This window comes from Aphelocoma coerulescens, chromosome 11, assembly GCF_041296385.1.
Source record: "Aphelocoma coerulescens isolate FSJ_1873_10779 chromosome 11, UR_Acoe_1.0, whole genome shotgun sequence".
Lineage (NCBI taxonomy): Eukaryota > Metazoa > Chordata > Aves > Passeriformes > Corvidae > Aphelocoma > Aphelocoma coerulescens.
Window position 1 is genome coordinate 2,112,329 of NC_091025.1, and position 21,445 is coordinate 2,133,773.

Genomic DNA, 21,445 nt, shown 5'->3' on the forward strand with positions numbered 1-21,445 from the left:
CAAAATCCATCTCCAATCCTTGTTTACTTGTGGCTGTCGCTCTTGTGGGATGGATCGGGTCATGCGCTTTCCTTCCCGACACATCCAACTCTCGCTTCTCCGCACTTTAAATGCTCTCGTGTTGAAATGGCAGTGGATCCTGGAGATGGCAGGGTGGGGGAAGGAGCCAGTGATCCTGAAAGCCATCGGGTCCTGGGACACTGGTGCAGGCTGCCCCATTCCTGGAAGTGCCCAAGGCCTGCTTGGATGGGGCTTGGAGCACCCTGGGATAGTGGAAGGTGTCCCTGCCCATGGCAGGGGTGGCACTGGATCTTTAAGGTCCTTCCAACCCAAACTCTTCTGTGATTCTGGGATCAGATGCTCTGGGCTCTAAGCTGGGAGTGCACATCCAGCTCACCCTCAGGAGAGTGGGATTGGAATGTTCTGGGGAGCAGCTGTTTGGTTCTGGTCGAGGCCTTGGGCTCCTGTGAAAAAGAGCTGCAGGCTCTGGGAAACAGCCTTTGTGTGGGGGTAGAGGCCAATGGGGAAAGAATCCTGCGGGGCAAAGCCTCCAGCTCCGGGAGGAGATTTGGGATCTACTCCTCCCTGAGGTGCTGGTGAGTGCTCAGGGCTGGGGCTGGCCAGGGGGTCACTGGGCTGGAGAGGGGGCATCCAGCACGTGGGCAGTCACCCTCGGTGTGACATTTGCCTGTGTCCATAACAAGCAGCAGGGTGTGGGGGGAAGCAAGGCACCAAAATAGTCAATGATTCGTGAGGGCAGCAGAGCTTGGCCATTATTTGCTCTGCAGCAGGTGAAGCTCAGCCAGGAGCATCTCTGGGGCTTCAGACAAGGCCTGGTTCAGGCTGTGCCCTGCCTGGCAGGAATGGCATGCTGGCAGGAGAGAGATACAGAGGAGAAAGGGGGAGGGATATGGCAAAAAAAAGGTCAGAGATAAACCCCAGTAGCTGCATTAACCAAAGGGTAACTTGTGGGCAGCGGGAGCTTCTCAGCAAACAAATACTGCTGGGGAGGCAGTGCCATGCTGGGAAATCCCCTCCTCCGTCCCCAGGAGCCCTGGCACAGCCCCACAGCTGTCCCTGGCATCGCTGGCCAAGCAGAGGATGGGGCTTTCTGCAGCTCCACCTTCCCTTCCCCCCTGCCCCAGTGACCTGCAGGTGTTGCTTGTGTCCAGCCCGGGGTCAGGGCAGGGCTGGCTCCTTTCCCTTCAGCAGGGTCATGTGGTGTGGCCTCGAGAGCCTTTGGGGTGCTGTTGTTAAAAAATCCCCATGGATCAGTCCTGGAGGCTCGGTCTGACATCCCTGGAGTGTTTCCACACACCAGCAGCACTAAATGGCATCGATGGGACAGGGGCTGTGGCCATTGGTGCTGGGGGTGCAGTCAGGGCTGTTATTTCCAAGCCCTCAGAAGTGTTTTCCAATGCAGCAGTGCCATTCCATGTCCCGAGGACCGCAGGCACTGTTCCCACCACTTACTGCCAAAATAAAGGGTGGAACTGAGACGTGTGGGGCTGCAGAGCTTTCCATGAGTTTCTCTTCTGGGAAGAGGCTCTGGTTGGTTGCTTTAGCAAAAAGGAATCACAGAATGGTTTGGGTTGGAAGGGACCTTGGAGATCATCTCATTCCATCCTCTGCCATGGGCAGGGACACCTTCCAAAGCCCAGGATGCTCCAAGTCCCATCCAACCTGGGATCCAGGAAAGGAAAGGGGAAAGGAAAGCCACAGCTTCTCTGGGCACCCTGTGCCAGGCCCTCCCCACCCTCACGGGGAGGAATTCCTTCCCAATATCCCATCTAAAGATTCCTTGTGATTTTTGGTGCATCTGGAGTGTCTCCCTGGGTGCTGACGTTGTCCCTGTGTGTCCCCTCAGTGCTGCTCACAGCTGTGAACTGCTACAGTGTCAAGGCTGCCACCCGTGTGCAGGACGCCTTTGCTGCGGCCAAGCTGCTGGCGCTGGCTCTCATCATCATCCTGGGCTTCGTGCAGCTGGCAAAGGGTGAGTGCTGTTCCTTTTCTCCTTTTGGGACCGTGCAGGTAAAGCAGGATGAGGGACAAAGCCCAGGAATCCAACCCCAGGTGTTTCAGAGCTTTGCAAACCTCCTCTGTTCTCTCAGGTGCTTGGGGGATGCTTCCAGCTTTGCCAAGGGCTGAGGTTTTGCATTTTATTTGTGGGATTTTATATTTCTGTCACTGTCAGGCTTCATTTCATGCTACTGAAACCACTTAAAGTCTTTCTCACTTGCACAGAGACTGTGGCTTCTCCCTTTGGGATTGCAGGGAGTGAAAATGTTGGTGCTGCTGCACTGGGAAATCTCTTTGCTCACAGAGAATTATCTGCATGTGCAAACCCCTCCCAGTCATCCTAATCCTTCCACAAACTCCCCCTGCACATTTCCCTTCATCCTGTTCCAGGTGTGGAGTGGCTCAGGCCAGCTCTGGGTCATCCAGGGACACCTGGGTCAGGCAGGGCTGCAGAGCCCACGAGGAGCAGAGAGACTGGAGCTCTCAGCTGGCGCTGGCACCTGGAAAAGGAGATAAAAATGGGAAGATAAAGCAGATTTTCTGGTGGTTCCGCTGGTTTGCTTCATGAGCACATAAAATCCTCTCAAAGCAGGGAGATGGTTTGTTCCAAACCCATTTGAGTCTGTTCCAAACCTGATTAACTCACAGTTAAACCAAAGTGTGGCTTTTTCATGCAAGTTTTGTGGAAATAAGCATTTCTTGGGGAACAGTCCAGTCCTTATTTTTTGCTCAAAAGGGGATAAAATCTCCAGGGAATCCTGTCCCTGCACAGGGGGTGTGTCTGTGTGTGCTCGTGGGTCTCTAATTCCTGTCCCAGCTCTGGGAGCCAGTGCTGTCTTTGCAGAATTTCTTGCTTTGTCAGAGATTTTATTTTCTTCCAGCTCAGTGCAGACACTCAACAGGGACATTGTTTGAGGCTTATCACAAAATACACCTCCTCCCTCTGCCCAGCTCCCCAGCCTGCTCTGCTGAACCTTTTGATTCTCTCCCAGGAGAAGGATAAATCACTGTAAATCTCTTTTAGTTGGTTAACATTTTACCATGAAGATCTTTACAACTGGGCTTTGTTTGCAGATATAATCTTAATTTGCATCTTCAGAATGTGCTGTTCTTTTGGCCTTTTTGGGGGAGGCTGAGCCTCTTTCTGCCCTGCTTCTTCAGGTGGAAATCCACAAGATTTCCCTTGACTCCTCTCTGTAACTGAGAAGGGATTTCTGCCCCGTGTACAATAAAAATCCCTCCTCCCCTCCCGTGTCCCAGGAGTTGTTTTACTTCCCTTGAAGTTTGTTGCAGTTTCAGGTGTTTGTGGCTGTGCAGACCTTGCAGGGCAGGGAATTCCATGGGATTTATTTTCCTGCTGAACCACCTGGCAGGGAGATGGAAAACAGTTCCTGGACAGTTACACCTGTAGGCAAAGACCTTTTCTCCCTGTCTGAGCACCCAACACTCAAACCACAGTGGATCACAGTGGGATCCTTGGGATCCAGAGCAGATCCTGGTTGCATTCCTGCTTGTCTGGGTCCCTGTGCCACAGCTGGGATTCTGCCTGGCCTCCAACATGGATTTCCTTAATCTCCTTAGGGAAGTTCCAGGCTCTCTGCTAAGTCCCTAAGAACATGCAAGCTCCTTTCCTGGCCCTTCCTCAGCTCCCACCTGCAGTTTGCACCTTGCTCCATTTTCCTTTCAGTCATTCCAGGTGACTCCATGCTTTTAGCAGGGATACAGCAAGAAATTGTCTCTTTTCTTCTTTTTTTTTAAATTCAAGGAAAGCACAAAAGCTTCCATTTTCGTTGACAATGGGAAAACGCTGCTTTGTCCCACACGGAGCCACATTTCCATGCCCTTGTGTTCTGCTGTGCCCATTCCAATGTTGTTTTTGGACAAAGAGGACTCTTCCCACCACAGTGAATCCAGCCAAGCTGGCAGCTGGTTTTGGGGTGATATCTGTGCCCAGCTGGTTTGTCTGGGGCTGCCCTTTCAGGGGGGATCGGGCTGTATATTCCCAGGATGTTCTGGACAGTGAACTGGTTTTACTGGTTCCTGTCCCACTGCTGGTTTGTGTTCCCAGTATCCATAAACAGACCAGAGGAGCAACACCACATTTCTTGCTGAAATGGGGAAATTTCTGTGATTTCACAGAAATCCCTCTGCATTGACCTCCCACCTTCAGCTCTTGGCTTTTTCTCTTTTTATCCTTTCCTTGGCTCTTTTCCTGATTTGCAGAAGAGCAGGAATCTCTCAAGGCCAAAGGGCTCTGTGGCAATTTCACCCCACAGGAAAGAGCATTTCCCTGTCAGCAGCTGCTTCCCATCACTCCTTCCATGCCCTTTCCAAAGGAGGAGGCTGGAAGCTGCTTTCCTACTCAGCCTTTTTAAGTGCTTGAAGGTTGGCTCAGTGGAACTGAGCTGCTTGGGGTGCAGTTATTTTATTAATACAAAAATGAAACTTTTAAAAGCCTTTATGGGGCTGGAGATGTGTGGTTTGAAAAGTCCTGGATTTGGGTGTTGGTGTGTAAAACCTTCTATGTGGCCCCCAGATAACAGCTTGGAAATAATAGAAATAAATCAATTAAACTTAAATAAATAATAAATAACTTAATTAAATACTTATAGAAATAACTTGCATAATAGAAATAACTTAAAACATAGAGAGGATCAGAGATTTTTTACTCCAGTATTATAAAAACAAAGTTTATTTTGATTTTCTTACTTTACCAGCTCTCTCAATTTGCTTTCTGTCCAACTGGGTATTTTTTGGCCATATTCCTGGGATATGTGGGACTGGATCATGGAGAAGGGTTGGCCAGCAGGTCTGAGGGGTATTTCTGCCCTGGATGTGACACAGAGGTCTGTGGGTATGTCCTCTCCACACCTGCCCCTTAAAACCTTCCCTTAAAAACTGACTGAGGTGTGGAATGGTCAAAAAATTCAGGTATTAAGGACAGCCTCATGCTTTTTACAGGTGAGGAAGTTCAGGAAAGGTTTTGATGCCAAAGAATTAGAAAAAAGCATATCACAGACGTGTTTTACATGTATTTTTTTTTTTCCCCTGTGAATGATGCCTTGGGGTTTCTGGAGTGTTTCTGTCCTTGTGCAGCTGGAGCAGGGAGGTGCAGCTCCAGCCCTTGCTGTGATCCCTCACCAGCAGCTCTGCTTGAAAACCTGCAATTGGGCCTTTGGGATTTAGAGAAATAGAATTTAACACTGATTTTATTGAATTGCTTTTACTGAATTTATTGTCCCTTTCCCTGGCTGATCCCTGATGTGAAATTCCTGGTGTGTGGTGCCTCCAGCAGCTGTCTGGTGGCAGCAGCATTTTTCTCCCTGACTCCTTTGGGCTGTCAGGGATGCAGAGCTGCATCTGCCAGAGCAGTGTGAGGTCAATTAAGGACAGAGCAGGCAGGTTTAACTCCAGAGCAGAGCTTAGACTGGGCAGGAGGTTTGGGTTTAATTTGGGATTTTTTTTTTCCATAGAATCATGAAATTGTTTGGGTGGGAAGGGACTTAAAACCCATCCAGTGCCACCCCTGCCATGGGGAGGGACACCTTCCACTATTCCAGGCTGCTCCAAGCCTGGGAGGAAAGGAAGAAGGAGTCAATTTTCCCTCCTTCTTTCTCAATAATGGGATTCTTCACAAAAAAAAAAAAAAAAAAAGGCAGGGGGAAAAAATGTGGACAGGAAACTACCAAAATAACCACCAGGGAGAAAGCCAGAGGCTAAAGGGGCACTTTCTAGCAAAAGGGATCTGATAAATGAAAGCAGCACCCAGATGTCTCAATCCCACAGTGCCAGACGTTGTCTTGCACCTGGAGTTCTAAAAATGGCATTTTAAGAGCCAAACTCTGCACTCTGAAGGTCTGAATCTTCCTTCTGGTACTTCCAGACCCCTCCCAGCAGAGTTCAGGATTTCCAGCCACAACATCAGCTTTAAACAGCTTTTTACAAACAGTGTTGGGGTGGGGGCGGCAGAGCTGGCTGGGGTTGTGCCCTGGGACAGACGCTGGACAGGGGTGTCCAGGGAAGCTGTGGCTGCCCCTGGATCCCTGGAAGTGTCCAAGGCCAGGTTGGATGGGGCTTGGAGTACCCTGGGATGGTGGAAGGTGTCCCTGCCCATGGCAGGGGGTGGGATGGGATGAAATTGGAGGTCCCTTCCCACCCAAGCCATTCCAAGATTCCATGGTCAGCCAAGGGCCTGGCCACAGCCTGGGACACGGGGCTGGAGCTGTGAGAGGAGTCCGGAGCCCAGAGCAGGGGGGTGTTCCCCACCCAGCCCATGCCTGACTCCCACCCTGGATCCTCCCTGGCAGCTGGAGCCCAGCCCAGCGGATAGGGAGCATCCCTGCCGGTGTGTCCCTGAGGCACAAGGGATTGCAGGGACAGCACTCCCTGCAGCTGCCTGGCCCCCTGCCATCCCAAATGCCACCACCGGGAGTGCTTCTCCAGCGGGGAGCTTTGCAGGGAGGCTCCTTCCTCCTCCTCCCGTTCCCGGAGCGTGGCAGCAGGGACAGGGAAGGGACAGGGCAGCTGGGACAACTGCCACACCCTGCCCCTCCAACTCACAGCAGCCTCCTGCTGCAGATTCGTCAGGTGTCAAACGCTGCGGGGCTGATCCCACACAATTGTGTTTTATGGGGCTCACTCCCTAATCCTGGAGTTCTCCAGCCTGAGGGGATGGAGGAGCTCTGCGGGAGCAGAGCTCAGTTCTGCTCACACAATTGTTTCCTTTCCCTCTCTGCCCAGAAAAGTTTTGGCAATTGCAGGTTCAAGGGCAGAGCTGAGCCTGTTTGGGCTTTTGCTTTGGACAAGTGTGGAGCTGCTGTCCAAAAAGAAAAAACAACAGAAAACCCCAAACCAAGCAAAGAACCAAACTGAAAAAACACCAGCCCAAAAAATACAGAAGCTGTGGGGCAGTGACCTGCACTGCCTGTTTTGATAACTCTGACCTGGAGGCTTGGCCTTTAAGGATAGTGGGAGCTGTTGTTTGTTTAATACCGGTGTTAAGGATGGTGGGAGCTGTTGTTTGTTTAATACCGGTGTTAAGGATGGTGGGAGCTGTTGTTTGTTGGACATTGGGGATGGAGGCTCAGCTCTGCCTTAACTCCTCAGGGTGGGAATGTGCCTGGACATTCCCAAAGCTGTTTAAGCCAAGGAGTTGTGAGTTGTAGTGTGTTCATTTTGGGGATCCTGGGTGAAATTCCAGGTGCTGAGCTGGATCAGGGTGAGGGGGCACAGAGGACCCTGCTTGCCCAGGGTGGGTTTTAAGGCAGCTGACCCAGGAGGCTCTGTTGGCTGCTCATTTTTCTGGGTGCAGCTATCCCAGCAATGCAGACAGATTTAAGGGAGAGCAGTTAATGCTTTGGTATTTGTCCCTTTGCCTCTGTGTGTCCTTCCAGTCTCTGGTGGCAGCAGGAGCACTCGTTGTGCCAGAGGTGGATCCAGGCAGTTGTTATCTCCATGGCTCTGTGTACACATGGACTTGTCCTGGCACTTTAAATCCACCCTTTCCCACTGCTGTTGGCTGCTGGGTTGGGATTAGTGTGCCTGTGGTGCTGGAGGGACAGGCAGGAGCATCTGCCCTCCCCAAATATTCCTGCACATCCAGCTGGGTGCCTCCATTAGCCCCTCTGGTGGCTCATTCAGATCCATCACAGGTTTTTATGGATGTGGACTGAACCTCTTGTGCAGACTTGAAAAGGAAAAACAAACTTATGGAAGTGGTTGGAAACCCCTGGGTGCTTTGTTCAGGGCCTGCACCTTGCTGTTCCTCTGCCTGGATGGGGATACACAAGGGGGCATTTTGGAACTGCCTTTTCCATTTTGTTCCAAGGATCAAAAGGACCCTTTTTGCCCATCCAGGGGTTCTGCAGTGACTGGAGAGGCTCCTGGAGAGGCCTCACTCCAGAGCTCCCAATGCTGCTTCTGGCTCTGCTGCCTTATTTCCCATCAGTAGATGTTCTGCCAGCACAGAGGGTGTGAAAATCAGGAGGTGTTTGTTTGGGAGGTTTTTTGGTGGCTCATCAGGATGCAGAGGACGGTGGGAAAGGTGACAGCACGTTGTGTGGCCTGAGTAGTGTCCTGGGGGAGCCTTGGAAACTCAATTGTGAAATTGGAGTCATGAGGGGTGAGCCCAGGAGCCTTGGGGTCACCCTGAGGAGAAAAATGTCACAAATGTCTCTGGCAGAGCTCCCCACCCCTGGAAGCAGAGGATCTTTTCCATGGAACAGGAGAAGGGATACAGCCTGTCCACAGCCAGTGTTCAGAGCCGGGCCGTGACCCGGGAGCTGCGGCTGCTCCTTGGATGCCCTCCCTGCTCCAGGGTTACAGCCCAGGAACACCTCGGCTGCTCAGGGGCTGCTGCTCAGGGGCTGCTGCTCAGGGCTGCCCCAAGCTGGGCTGGTCCCGGAGAGGAGCAGCCGGAAAGGAGGAGCCCAGCAGCTCCTGTGGGTGCCCAGCTGTGCTTTCCAGGAGCTCCGAGTCCCCATGGATGCTCTCCCAACCCTGGCCCATCTCTCTCTTCTTTTCCTGACTCAGCCCCCTGAATTCTCGCTGCTTTTCCCAGGAAATGGCTCAGCAGCCGAGTGCATCTCCTCCTCTGGGGTTCTGGGTGCAGACGCCCCGTGCTGAGGGCCCCATCTCTCCATGGCTGTGTTCCCTCTCCTCGCTGTTGGGGCAAGTTGAAAATATTTAATTACCCTGCAATGCTTTGTGCAGGAGAAGATTGCTGTGCTATTAAAACCAGACCAGGCATGACTGGGGAGCAAATGAACATTTTTGAAGGAAGGGCCTGAACACGCAGCGCCTCACACGGGTCCCTCCCGCAGCAGGGCCCCGGCTGACCCGGCACAATTACCGAAGTCTTGGCAGCTGGAGGAGCAGCAAATGGGCTTTGTGTCACAGCTCGTTACCTTAATTTGGTTAATTGTAGAGCAGAGTGCGGTGGAACAGCCGGTTCAAACCAGGCTTGGGCTCTCCGGGGTGCCGGGCACGGGCAGGGCCTGGGGAGAGAGGGTGGGAGCCAGGGCGGGCAGAGCTCGGGATGAGCTTGGGATGCCCCGGAGGCCGTGCTTGGCAGCCTCACCTGCACATTTGTAACCCTTGGTTAGATCCAAAGGCTGCAGATCCAAAAGCCTGGGGGCTGGAATTGTTGAGGCTTGAAGGATGGAGTGTCTGGAAAGTTTTGCAGATGGTCCAGCACACCCTGGTCTGGTTGACAAGGTGGGGTTGGATCAAAGATCCAAATTAGGATTAAACCGAAATAATTCTGGGATTTTTTAGCAGGGCCTGTTGATGGCTTGAGGGGTAATGGTTTTAAACTGGAAGAGGGTAGGTTTAGATGAGATATAAGGAAGACTTTTTTTATGATGACGATGGTGAGATACGGACACTCCTGGTTATTCAATTGTGTTCTGACATGCTGCAAAATCCATTTTACCCTGGGGCACAGAAATGGGAAGTTCAACAACTCACTGAGAGGTTTTGGGGAGATCCAACTTTCTGAAGGTGAGGTGGGAAGGGCAGTGAGGTGTTGGCTGCCTCAGGGAAAGGAACGTTTGGCTTGAGAGGATTTTGCCTGTGACAGACGGAAGGAGGATTTTGGGAGAGCTGGTGTCCAGCTGTGGACAAAAAATGGAGTGGTGCTTGTGCTACTCCCACATGGGAGCATCCTCCTGGGTGGTGAAGGTGATGATCCATGGATCGGGGTGGGAGCATGGAGAGCCTGAGACCTTTGAGAAGAGACATCCCCAGGGGTGTTTGAAATGCCTGGAGAGCCTCCTGCTCTCCCAGTCCATCCCATACTGTGCTGTTCCAGTAGCTAATTACAGGCACTGTGAACGAAAAGTGTCTCTTATTCCCAGAACAAAAGGCCTGGAAAGAACCAGGCTGATAATTATTCAGGAAGGGCAGAGAATGAGGTGGGGAAAGCTGAGCCCGAGGGATGCAGCGGAATGTGATCCCCTGCATGCCCCTCCTGCTCAGCCCTTTGATTCACCTGGGCTAAATTGGGATTCTGGGCAGAAGCTGCAAGGCAGAAATTGAGGTTAAACTCAGCCTGTTATCAGTCTCTGCATTTCCTGGCTCTCCTGTTGCACTCGGGTGTGTTCTTACAAAGGATTGGTGCATTTTGGGATGTGTTTTTACAAAGGATTGGTGCATTTTGCTGAGGAGGATCACGGGCTCCAGGGCATCAAAAACATCGAGCACATCCCAAGGGAGATGCAGGAAAGACCTTCCTGGTGCAAGGAGCTGCTGGGAAAGAGGTGACTCCAGCAGAGAACAGCAGTTGGGATTGCGATCGGGATCTGAGCAGGAGGAGCTTTGGGTTTCCCACTCTGGATGGATTCCCAGGCTGTGGATGTGCTGCTGCCATGGGCCTGCTGCTCACAGCCACAGCATCCCCCTGCAAGGAAAGGATGAGGATGGGTCAGGGAAGGAGGACGAAAGAGGAGATGGGGCTCTCCCACACACACAGGGCAGCTCCATGGCACTGGCAGAGGTCTGGAGCAGCCCCATGAGTGACAGATGCTCCGGGAGGCCGATGGTGCTGCTGGGAAAAATCCCTCTTTCCCAGCACTGGGAAGATGAGTGGGAGGTGTTCCAGGGCCGGTGCATCCACATTTGTCACCCAGCCTCTGCAGCAGTGGCACAGGGGAGGGAGAATTTCCAGAGTGAGGCGGGAAGAAAGGCCATCCAGAGGGAAAATTCCTGCTGCTGGAGCATCCCTGTGCTTTTCCAGCAGCACCTCCTGGGTGCCCTGTGCCGAGGGATGAAGGGTTAAGCTCCAGCCCCTGCTGACTGCCTTGTGATGCAGCTGCTGGGGTGATTAGGAGAGATCTGTGCCCTAAGAGGAATCACATGGCTCCCCCAGGGCTCCCTGGGTGCAGAGGTACCCCTCTGCATCCCACCACATTCCCTGCACTCCCAGCCGTGGCTCTGCCATCCCTGTCCCACAGCCAGACCCCTGCATCAAAGACAGGGAACAAAACAACTGCAGAGCACTTGAAAGCAAAATAAATAAACCTGGGGCTGCTTGGGGAGAGCTGGGACAAGAGGCACAATCAAATCTTCTATTTCGGGCGTTTTCTTTCAAAAGCAGATCCACAACAGGAACTTTTGATCATCAGGCCCTAAAGAAGGTGACTTCTGATATCCAAACCCCCAGAACCTGACTTCCCTCAATCAAAGGGATTGCCACGGGCCTCTGCTTTATCAGGTGGCTGGTGGGACTGGAGGAAATCCTGGGTTTCTGGGGGTTTGGGTGGCTGGTGGAAGTGCAGGAAATCCTGGGGCTTTATCGAAGGCCAGCAGCCTCGAGTTGAGAGGACAATGTGACAATCTCTGTTTGCAAAGCATCTTCCAGCAGGAAGGTCCCCAGGATGTCTCTGGGACATCACCTTGGTGACAGCACGTTGCAGTGTGAGAAAGTTTGGAGGAGTCAGTCCTTGCTTGAGATGTGTTTTTGGGGGTCATCCTGTGGGGATGAACCCAGCTGGACTGATCCCTGGAAAACTGGAGGGAAAACGTGCCCGTGCTCAGCATAACCCGAAGAGCAGCAGGGTGATAATTAAGATAATTAATCCTAAAGCAACTCTTGCCTCCAGGTTTCTCTGGATGACTTTGGGGCTCAGAGCCCATGGCACTGAGCAGGGTTTGTGTTCTGCAGGTGATGTGGAAAACCTGACCCCTGAGAAATCCTTCGAGGGCACCAAGGTGGGCGTTGGGAACATCGTGCTGGCTCTGTACAGCGGCCTCTTTGCCTATGGAGGATGGTAAGGCACAGCCCTCTCTCCTCCTTCCACACTGAACTCAGTTCCAACTCCAATTCCAAACTGGAGCTCCTGCAAGGGCTCCTGATCATGCAATCACGGGATGCTTTGGGTTGGAAGGGACCTTCAGGATCATCCAGTCCAATGGGCAAGGACACCTCCCGCTATCCCAAGTTGCTCCAAGCCCTGTCCAGCCTGGCCTTGGACATCAGCCATCCTAATTTTCCCCACAGGATCAGTCCCTGTGCCCCTCCTGGAATCCCTGTGCAGATGAGTTTAACTGAATGGCACTTATTTATGCTATGGACTAACCAGAATTAACCCCTGTCCTTTTGAAATTGCAGGAATTACTTGAATTTTGTGACAGAAGAGATGATAAATCCCTACAGGTAGGTGTGAGTCCTGGGATGATTTCCCTGGGGAAAAGCTGCTGTTTTGGGGAAGCCCCTTCCTCGTGTGTTTAACAGAGGAGGTAGCCAAGGTCTTTATCTGGAAAAAGAGAAAACAAGATGGATTAATGACCTTCCACCTCCCTGGAATCAGGGAAAGGGAACATTAATGCCTGTAGGAGCAGAGCTGTTGTTTTCCCTGCTCTCCCGTGACGTGTTATCAGCGCTGGGAGAGATCTCTGCTTCCTTGGCCTGACACCTCTGTGAGTTATGGGCCAGGAAAGAGCACTCAGGGCTTTATTGCTGCCTTGGTTAAACTCCCACTGAGCATTTGTGCTGCTCTCCGTGTGTTTGTGCTGCTCTCCGTGTGTTTGTCCCGTGCTCTTCCCATCCTGTTGAGTAAGAGCTGCTTCCTGCTCTGCTCGTGCCTCTCAGGGTTATTTGGAGCCCTCAGCAGAGCAGGACAGTGCTGAGAAATCCCTTCTGCTCCAGGGAAGGTGCCTGGGAGCTGCTGAGAGCTGAGGCTTGGGGCCACTTGTGCAAGAGCCCGTCCTGGCTGACCCTGGGGGTGCTTTGTGCCTGCTGGGAAGCACAGGGTTGGATCTGCCCCTTCCCAGAGAAACATCAAAAGGGGGACTGCATTTTGCAATTATTTTCATGTCTGCTGGATGCAGTTGTGGTATTTGACTCTGCTCCTGCAGCTTGGAGCTCTGCTGGACCAATTAGAGTGGCACCAAGCAGGGTTTCCTTTTTCACGTTCCGTTCTCAAATGAAGTTAAACTGTTGGAAAAGGCAAATTTGTACCAACGCAGGCTGGTCACAGACCCACTCAGCTGTGCCTGAACCCCTTTTCTTTGAGTTCCTCAGCCCAGCCAGCTGCACAGAGTTAGAGCCTAAAACTGCCCCCTGCACCCCTGAGGTTCCCATCTACCACAGGAATCCCCCCAGCACAAGGGAGCTCCTTTGCCCAGAGAGAATCCCTGTGCTGGTGCCACTGGGTATTTTAATTAATTGCCTCTGCAGGGATCCTGGATTCGTGCTCCTGCATGGAACCTCTCCATGCAAAAAGTCCCTTCTGCCCTAATCCTTCCCTTTCCATCTGCAGCCTCCAGGCTGTTCAGAGAATCATGGAGTCGTTAAGGTTGGAAAAGACCTTGAGACCATGAACCAGCACCACCAGCATGGGCACTGTGAACCATGTCCTCAGGTGCCACATCCTCGTGTTGTCTGAGGGATGGGGACTCCACCACGCCTTGGGTAGCCTGTTCCTGTGTGGATATCCCCTCTCCCACGGGAGCAGTGTGTGCCTGGGCCACCGGACACACGGAAAAGCCGGAGAACAGAGCAGCTCGAACAAAGCGAGCGAGCGCAGGGGGTGGCGATCCCTGGGATCAGCAGCTCCCTGCTCCCAGCTGCTCCAGGACAATGGATGTTTTTTTCCTAGAAACCTGCCTCTGGCTATCATCATCTCCCTGCCTGTTGTCACTCTGGTGTATGTGCTGACCAACTTGGCTTACTTCACCACGCTGAGCACGGAGCAGATGCTGATGTCCGAGGCTGTGGCCGTGGTAAGATCCTCGCTGCTCCAGCCTGACTCATCCCAGGGCAGGTGAAATCAGCCTTGGAATCACTGCACACATCTCCTGCTTTGTTCCAGACTGGTCAGGGCTGTTACAGAAACTCTGATGCTGAGCTGGAGATAAAGAGCAGCCGTGACGGGAGCAGGGAAGAACAGCGTGATCCCGAGGGGATTATCCCGGGCAGCAGGGAGGGTGGCACTCGGTGCTTCTCTTCATTCTGAGCTAGGGAAGGTTGCTGCAGGCCTTGTGACTTCCCAGTGACTGCCCATCGCTTACCAGAGCTCGATATTTATGGGGAAAGGTCACTCAGTCGACACTGAACTGGATTGTTCTCTCTCTGTGTCTCCCTTGTTTTAATTAAGAGAGAAAAATAATACTTCTATTAATTAAAATGCCAGTGGGGTCAGGAACCCTGATAGCTTCAGAAGGGAGCAGACCTTGCAGACTGAGCCTGACCAGGATTGTTCAGGGCTTCGGGGGGAATCTGCCAGCCCAGGATGAGCTGAGCCCCTCAGGTGACACTGCTCCATCCTTTGGGTTGGGACCGAGGCCCGGCTCCAGCCTCAGTCTGTGCTGCAGGGAATCCTGCAATGGTTTGGGTGGGAAGCGACCTGAAAGCCCATCCCATTCCATCCCCTGCTGTGGGCAGGGACACCTTCCACTATGCCATGTTGCTCCAAGGCCTGTCCCTCCTGGCCTGGAACAGCAGAGGCTGGAAATCAATCCCATCTTGTTGGTGCAACGCCGCAGTGGAGCAGCACAGGCTCAGCCTGCGACAAAAAGCTGCAGGGCCAGGTCCCTGCGTGTCCCCAGGGCTGTGTCCCAGCTCCTGACTCAGCACTTGGCAGCAGCTGCTGTCTGAGTTTCCTCACAGTTTCCGTCTGGTCTTGAACTTTCTGATAGCTGTTGGACAAATGTTGTGTCCTGGCCCCGAGGGAAGGGCTGGCTGCTGATGGGTTTTAGCAATTCCACAATCTGCTTTTTCAGGAAAGAGGAGCAGCACATGGGAATGTGGGAAACTCTGTCACAGCTTCAGCACTGAGCTGTTTGGAATCTCATTTGTTGAGATTTCTCCAGATATTCTTTGTAGGTAGCTCTGAGTTTTTTGGGACATTGTGGGTGTGAAATGTGTCTCGTTGTCCCCCATTTAGGATTTTGGGAACTACCACCTCGGTGTCATGTCCTGGATCATCCCTGTCTTTGTTGGCCTCTCATGCTTTGGGTCTGTCAATGGATCTCTCTTCACTTCTTCCCGGTAGGTTCCTTGCTCAATCCTGTGGGTTTTGTTTACGAGCTGTGCTTAGTTCCTCTTCCTTTGGAGTTCTCCTCCAGAGAGTGGCCGTGGGCAGACACAAAGTCTGGAGGGCCTGGAGGCCATGTGAGGAATGCAAGAAGACAAAGTCAGGCTTTAAAACCAGATTAAAGGCAACCTTTCAGTGCTCTTAATCTGCTGTTCCTCAGGCAAAGTTCTAGTGAGGTCAATAAACCAGAACCAGACACAGGCTCAGGGCTCGGGGCTGGTGAGAAAGTGGCTTTAATGAAAAGCAGAAAGTTGGGAAACTTCAGGGATGGGATGAGAATCCCTCAGGAAGGGGAGAAAGGCTGGGCAGGACTGAGATGGTTCCGGCTCTGACACATCCTTGCGTTTGGGGAGAGTCACTGAATTGCTGTCCCTGGAGAGCAGGATGTAAATCCATCCTTCCTGCATTCCTTGGCCATCTCCAGCCTCCCCTGTGAGTCAGGGGCCAGAGTTCCAGTCCTGGCGTTCCAGTCCTGCCTCGAGGCTGCCAGGGCTGAGCTCGGGCTGGCCCCACTTGTTCTGTGCTGCACAGAGCCCTGCAGGGGTGTGACTGCTCTGTGTCCCCTCCCAGGCTGTTCTTCGTGGGATCCCGAGAGGGGCACCTGCCTTCCATCCTGTCCATGATCCACCCCCGGCTCCTCACCCCCGTCCCGTCCCTCGTGTTCACGGTGAGGCCCTGGGGCCGGGCTGGGGGGAATGGATCAGGGCTGGGATCCCATTGGAATGGAGCCACAGCCATTCCTGCATGTGCCTGCAGGAGATGGACCCTCCTCTTCATGCCCTCATTGTCCACTTCCATCTCGAATTCTCCCCATCCCTGGAAGTGTCCAAGGCCAGGTTGAATGGGGCTTGGAGCACCCTGGGATAGTGGAAGGTGTCCCTGCCTGTGGCAGGGGGTTGGAACTAGAGGTCCCTTAAGCTTTGAGGTCCTTCCAACCCAAACCATTCCATGATCCTATGAAATGGTTCCAGGCACCAATTAAAAATGAGTTAAATAACTAAAAAATAAGTCAATGGGATCCCTCTCCTGGCAGCTGTTTCCTCTAAATCCCCCTGTTTAGTGCTGTAACATAGGTGGTTTTGCCTGCTTCCTTTCCTAATGGCCTTTTCCCTGGATTCAGTGTGTCATGACCCTGCTCTATGCCTTCTCCAACAACATCTTCTCAGTCATCAACTTCTTCAGCTTCTTCAACTGGCTGTGCGTGGCCCTGGCCATCATCGGGATGATGTGGCTGCGGTACAAGAAGCCAGAGCTGGAGAGGCCCATCAAGGTGAGAGCAGGGTGGGCACTGCCAGGGTGGGTGGGTCCTCCCCAGATCCCCTCCCAGCACCAGGGCAGGCCCAGCTGCTGGCCCTGCATGGAAAAGGGGCTGGGATTGCAGGGAAGTGCTGTGTGTCGCTAAAGGAGGTGTCCCTGCTGCTGAACCCCTGCAGGAGCACAAAGAGCTGCCTTGGGGACAGCACAGTGAGGGAGCTCTGGGTGACAGGGCCAGGGTGCTGTGGTGACATCGCTCTCCATGAGTAACACCCTCCCCAGGGCTGATCCCAGGCTGTGGCTCTCAGTGTAACACTGTACCCCCGTGGAATTCCCCTAAAATAGTTTCCTGCTAAAGCAGCCGGCCCCGTGCCAAGCTCTGTCCCCGGTGTCCTTGGCCAGCTTGGCAGCCCCATGTCCCATCTGGGGGGAGGCCAAGATCCTGGCAGCCCCCCATGCTTCTCCCCCAGAGGCTGCTTTTCCCTCATCCCACAGCACACTCGGGTCCGTGCCAGGCGGCAGCACCCACAGGGAAGCAAATCCACGGGCCAGGACTGACGCCATCCCAAAGGGAATCTTTGGTGGGTGTTCCCTTAGGTTTTGGGGTTTTCTTCTCAAAGCTGGGCTGCTCTGGTGAGTGCCCTGCTTGGAGCCCCCTGGGAAACTTGTGCTGTGCCTCTGTGGGGTTTGGTGCTGTTGGTGCAGATGACTTGGATAAGGAATTCCGGGATTAGGGAACTGTGGTCCAAAACGGTGCTGAGAAAGGCTCTTGGCCATGGTGGAACAATCATTCCATCCCTCCCCAGGCTGGATAAACTCCTGGAGAGCCTCCCCTGCTCCCCTGACACATCTCCTGACCTGTCCCTTGCTCCCTGCTCAGGTGAACATCTGCCTGCCCATCTTCTTCATCCTGGCCTGCCTGTTCCTCATCGCCGTTTCCTTCTGGATGACGCCCAAGGAATGCGGGATCGGCTTTGCCATCATCCTCAGTGGCATCCCCATTTACTTCTTCGGGGTCTGGTGGCAGAACAAGCCCAAGTGGGTTCTCCAAGGCATCTGTGAGTATCTGCAGTGAGGAGCAGCTTTGGCTCCCAAGAAGTTTCCCAGTGCTGTGCTGCAGCTGGCAGTGCTGGCTCTCCTCCCTGTGGAAGTGGAGGAGCTTCCAAACTCCTGGCTCTGATCCATTTTTCTTTTACGGTAACAAGTTTATCCTGATGATTGCCATGTGTACCAAGCACCCAAAATGCATCCTGATTTGCAATTATGGCAAAGTTTGGTACCAATACCATGTTTTTTGGGGTTTTTAATCCTGGCAAACAGGTTGTTAGGAGCAGAGCATAATTCCCTGCTCCTGGGAAAGCCCAGGGCCAAGCCTTTGCTCAGCAGAGAATCCCTTCCCAGTGGTGGAGGAAGGATTGAGCACAGCTGGCCTCCATTTGACTGCTGAAAATCCACAATTACTCCCGATCCATGGCTTAGCCAGTGCTAACATTTTGGGATCCAGGCAAAGCTTGCCTTGGCATCCCCCTGTGGCAGTGGAGCAGAGGGAAGGGAAGGTCCCTCGATGTGTTCTCTCAGGTTTATTTTTCAGGGATCTGCTCCAAGGTTTCCCACCAGCTGCCACAAGGCCAGGGTGCGTTTGGAGGGATGGAGAGGCCGTGCTTGGCACACGGAACCTCTGCCTCAACCACTGAGCCCACAAAGTCAATCCCTGCTGTCCAAGCAACTGAACCCAGCGGCTCCTCCCCACTCTCCTGCAAGGGGCTGACCTAGTAAAGCAGACAAGGAGAAGTGCCCAGCCTTAGCTGGGTGTTTCATGAGGAAGAAAAAGGCTTTCAGCAGTACTCAGCACTCGTTGTTCTTCTTTCTCCCCTGTCTCCCTCTCCCTCTCTCCCACACTCACTTTTTTATCCTGAGTTTAGGCTCAGTTCCTGGAAAAGCCATTTTTGCAATGCCTGGGTGGAAAATTACCATATTCATTGTTTTCTTCCACCAAAGGATTGTAAGGAGAATATTGAAAATATTCTGGGAACAGACAATGATAATCCTGCAAACATCCACTGAGAAGCACAGGAACTTTAAATGTGATTTATTGATCTACTGCAGATAATTTGATCACCTCCCACTGATCTGAGCCTCACTTGGTTGTGCTTAGAATTAGTTTGGCCAGGCAGGAATATTTTGTGATCTCCAACCAGAGTGGAGCAGCAGGGAGCAGAGGAGGGTTTGGGTGGGTGGGATAATAAAATGACTTCAGTTGAGCACCTTTTCCTGGGAAGTCTGCACCTGGAATGTCCCCTTGGTTCCCACCTGCCCTGGGCCAGGCAGTGGCCTCTGCCCTGTGTGCAGGCCAGGGGGCTTTGGGTGGGTTTGTCCTTCAGAAGAGGCTGTGGGCTCACATGGCTTTCAGAAACAGAAGCAAAAGCTTCACCCTGGATTTTCCATGCCTGTTCCTGACTCAGTTTTGGCTGCTCACACTCAGAGCATCCAGAATTAGGTCCCGTAGCAGACAGGGAGAAGCTGTGCCCAGGAGCCGTGGGGCAGTGCGGAGTCCTCGCTGCCGGAGCAGAGCTCCTGGTGTGAGGTTTACATTTTGGGAATGGAGTAGGGAGTATCCATGGAATATTCCACGCCTTAAGTTGTACTTGGACTTGGGGTGGGGAGGCAGAGGGCTCAGCCCTTCCCTCATGGACCCAGATTTCTGTTGGTAATCCCTGACCTTTCCTTTGCTTTCTCCGCAGTCTCCGCCACGGTCCTGTGCCAGAAACTGATGGAAGTGGTTCCTCAGGAATCCTAGGCAGGAAAAGCAGGGACATTGAGCTCGAGGAAACGCACAACGTGATTTTGAGATGACACAAGAGTCCGACCCCTCACTCCCGAATCCCAGGCACCGGAGCACCCCATGGGAGCCGCTTCCCGCTGCCGCCACGGCCCCAAGGCTCTGCTTCTCCTCCTGCAGCCCCTCCAGCCCCACCCAGCCCTGCAGCCCCGTGAGGAGAAGTTCTTGGTACGAGCACGAGCCAGGAGGATGAATTCCAAAGGGCAATTCCAGAGGGGTGCTGCCTGTGCCCTCTGTGTGTGTGAGGTCTGTGCTTGGCTCTGGGGGGCTCCTTTGCTTTGCCTCTGGGATCTGCTGGAGCCTGGTTGGAGTGTTCTGAGTGCCTGGGGGGGGCTGGGGCTGCCACAGAGCCCTGGGGGGGACCTTGGCCTGGCCCAGGGGTGGGGTTGGGAAGCAGAGGTTGGCTGATGTTGCCTCATCCCCCCCAGACTAAAACCCCCACGTGGCAGCAGGACAAGGCAGAGCAGGACCAGTGATGTGGGGGGGCCTCATCCGAGTGTCACTGTGTTCCTCCCTAGAGCCCTGCCACCCTTTGGATTTGGATCACCTCTCCCAGATCCAAGCCAGCTCCCTGCTGCTGAGCCAGTCCTCCGGGATGCTCTTCCCCACAATGCCCATCGCATGGCCCTGGGAATGAGCACTGAGGGGGGAGTTCCTGCTGAGAAGCCCAGGAACTGCACTCAGCAGAAGGCCAAGTCCTTGGCTTGCTCATTCCCTGCTTTTCTGTGCCAGGCTTTCATCCAGTGTGCGATGAGCAGCCCCGTGCTCTCCTCACAGCCCTGCTCAGGGAGCTGTGTTTGCCCCTAAACCATCTGCAGAGAGCAATAAAGGGTGGGATTCCCCTGGCACATTCCCTGGGGTCTCTGCCTGGCACTGTTCCCTTTGTCCTGCTGTGTGTGTCTCCTCTGGAATGTGCCATGGAGATGGGACCAACCGCTCTGGAGTGGGGAGAAGGGCAGATGTCCTGGCTGGCTGAAGCCACCTCGGGCTGATGGAGATCATGGAATGGGGTGGAAAGGGACCTTAAAGCTCTTGGGCAGGGACACCTTCCACCATCCCAGGTTGCTCCAAGCCCCATCCAACCTGGCCTTGGACACTGCCAGGGATCCAGGGGCAGCCACAGCTGCTCTGGGCACCCTGTGCCAGGGCCTGCCCACCTGTGAGAAATAAAAGTGAGTTCTGCTCTTAGGAGCAGGGCCTGGGCCTGATCCTCCCTCGTGCATCAGGTCTGGCCTGACAAGATCCCAGCACCACCCTCCCGTTCAGGAGCGATCCTGGAGCACAATCCATAATCCGCATGTGAAATCCTGGTTTGCTGTCGTGGGTGGTGCTGTCCCATCCCTGAGCACTCCCAGAATTCCTGTAGTTCCCGAGTAGTCAGCACTGTCCCCTTAGGGACACGTTGCTTCCTCTGGTCCAAAGTGTCACCTTTGGGAAAGCTGCAGTTCCTGAACCATTTGCTCCTTGTGCCTCTGCGCTCCGACAATACTTGGAATTCTGATCTTTTCCCCACTGGAGCTGCTTTGCTGTCTGTGTTGCAGATCTTTGTGCTCGTGCTTTGTGCAGGTGGCTTGGTGAACTATTTCCCATTTTTTTTTGTAAACTTGGCCGTTGGGAAGCCGGGATGCTCCGGGAGCTGTCGCTTCCCACTGGATTCTCCTCGCAGCGTAGAGTTCTTTGGGATGAAGGGGCATTAAGGACACCATGGTACTCGCTCAGGCCTTGTCCTGGGAAGTTCTGCAGCACCCCAGGGGTGTCAGGGGAGGGGCAGCTCCTGCCCAGCTGTGTGGCCGTGTCCAGGTGCAGCTCCACGCTCCAGCTTTGCCAGCCCCATGTCCTGCTCTGAGGCAGGAATAGGGGAGACAATCAGCTCTTTATTCCATGGCAGCTGGGGTGGAGATTCCCAAACCAGCTCAGTGACAGCGTGGAGATTCCCAATCCAGCTCTCCGGGAGCTGAGTTAATCCATGAGGATTTGCAGCTGGTTTGGGAATATCCAGAGGGCAGAACCCAAAGCTTTTGGCCAGTGCCTGGCTGTGCAGGGACCTACATGCAATGAACTGGAGCATTTCGGATCCGATGCCCATGGAGAGGCTTTGGCATAAATAAGGTCATGAATCACAAAACCTGAACTGGATTTTTGGCTTCTTCCAGCTGAAGGCTGAGATGGTTTTGAGCAGTGATGGGAAATCACAGCTCCTGCTGGAGCTGTTCCATGGAGAGGGGACCTCAGTCTGTCACCTGCCACTCAGGCTGCAGGTTTTTTGACTGTGAGGGTCTCAGGGTAGCTCCTGCAGGGC

General features: G+C 53.5%; 1 protein-coding gene across 1 annotated transcript in view; it reads left to right on the plus strand.

The window, feature by feature from the left end:
• Nucleotides 1–19,491, plus strand: part of SLC7A5 (solute carrier family 7 member 5) — a 29,600-nt gene extending 10,109 nt beyond the window's left edge. The window contains exons 2-10 of the mRNA XM_069026520.1: nt 1,868–1,993; nt 11,681–11,786; nt 12,128–12,172; nt 13,617–13,740; nt 14,904–15,007; nt 15,624–15,720; nt 16,174–16,323; nt 17,188–17,365; nt 19,049–19,491. Of these exons, the coding sequence (XP_068882621.1) occupies nt 1,868–1,993; nt 11,681–11,786; nt 12,128–12,172; nt 13,617–13,740; nt 14,904–15,007; nt 15,624–15,720; nt 16,174–16,323; nt 17,188–17,365; nt 19,049–19,104 (986 nt within the window). The 3' untranslated portion in view covers nt 19,105–19,491. The remainder of the gene's footprint in view (nt 1–1,867; nt 1,994–11,680; nt 11,787–12,127; nt 12,173–13,616; nt 13,741–14,903; nt 15,008–15,623; nt 15,721–16,173; nt 16,324–17,187; nt 17,366–19,048) is intronic.
• The last annotated feature ends 1,954 nt before the right edge of the window (nt 19,492–21,445 follow it).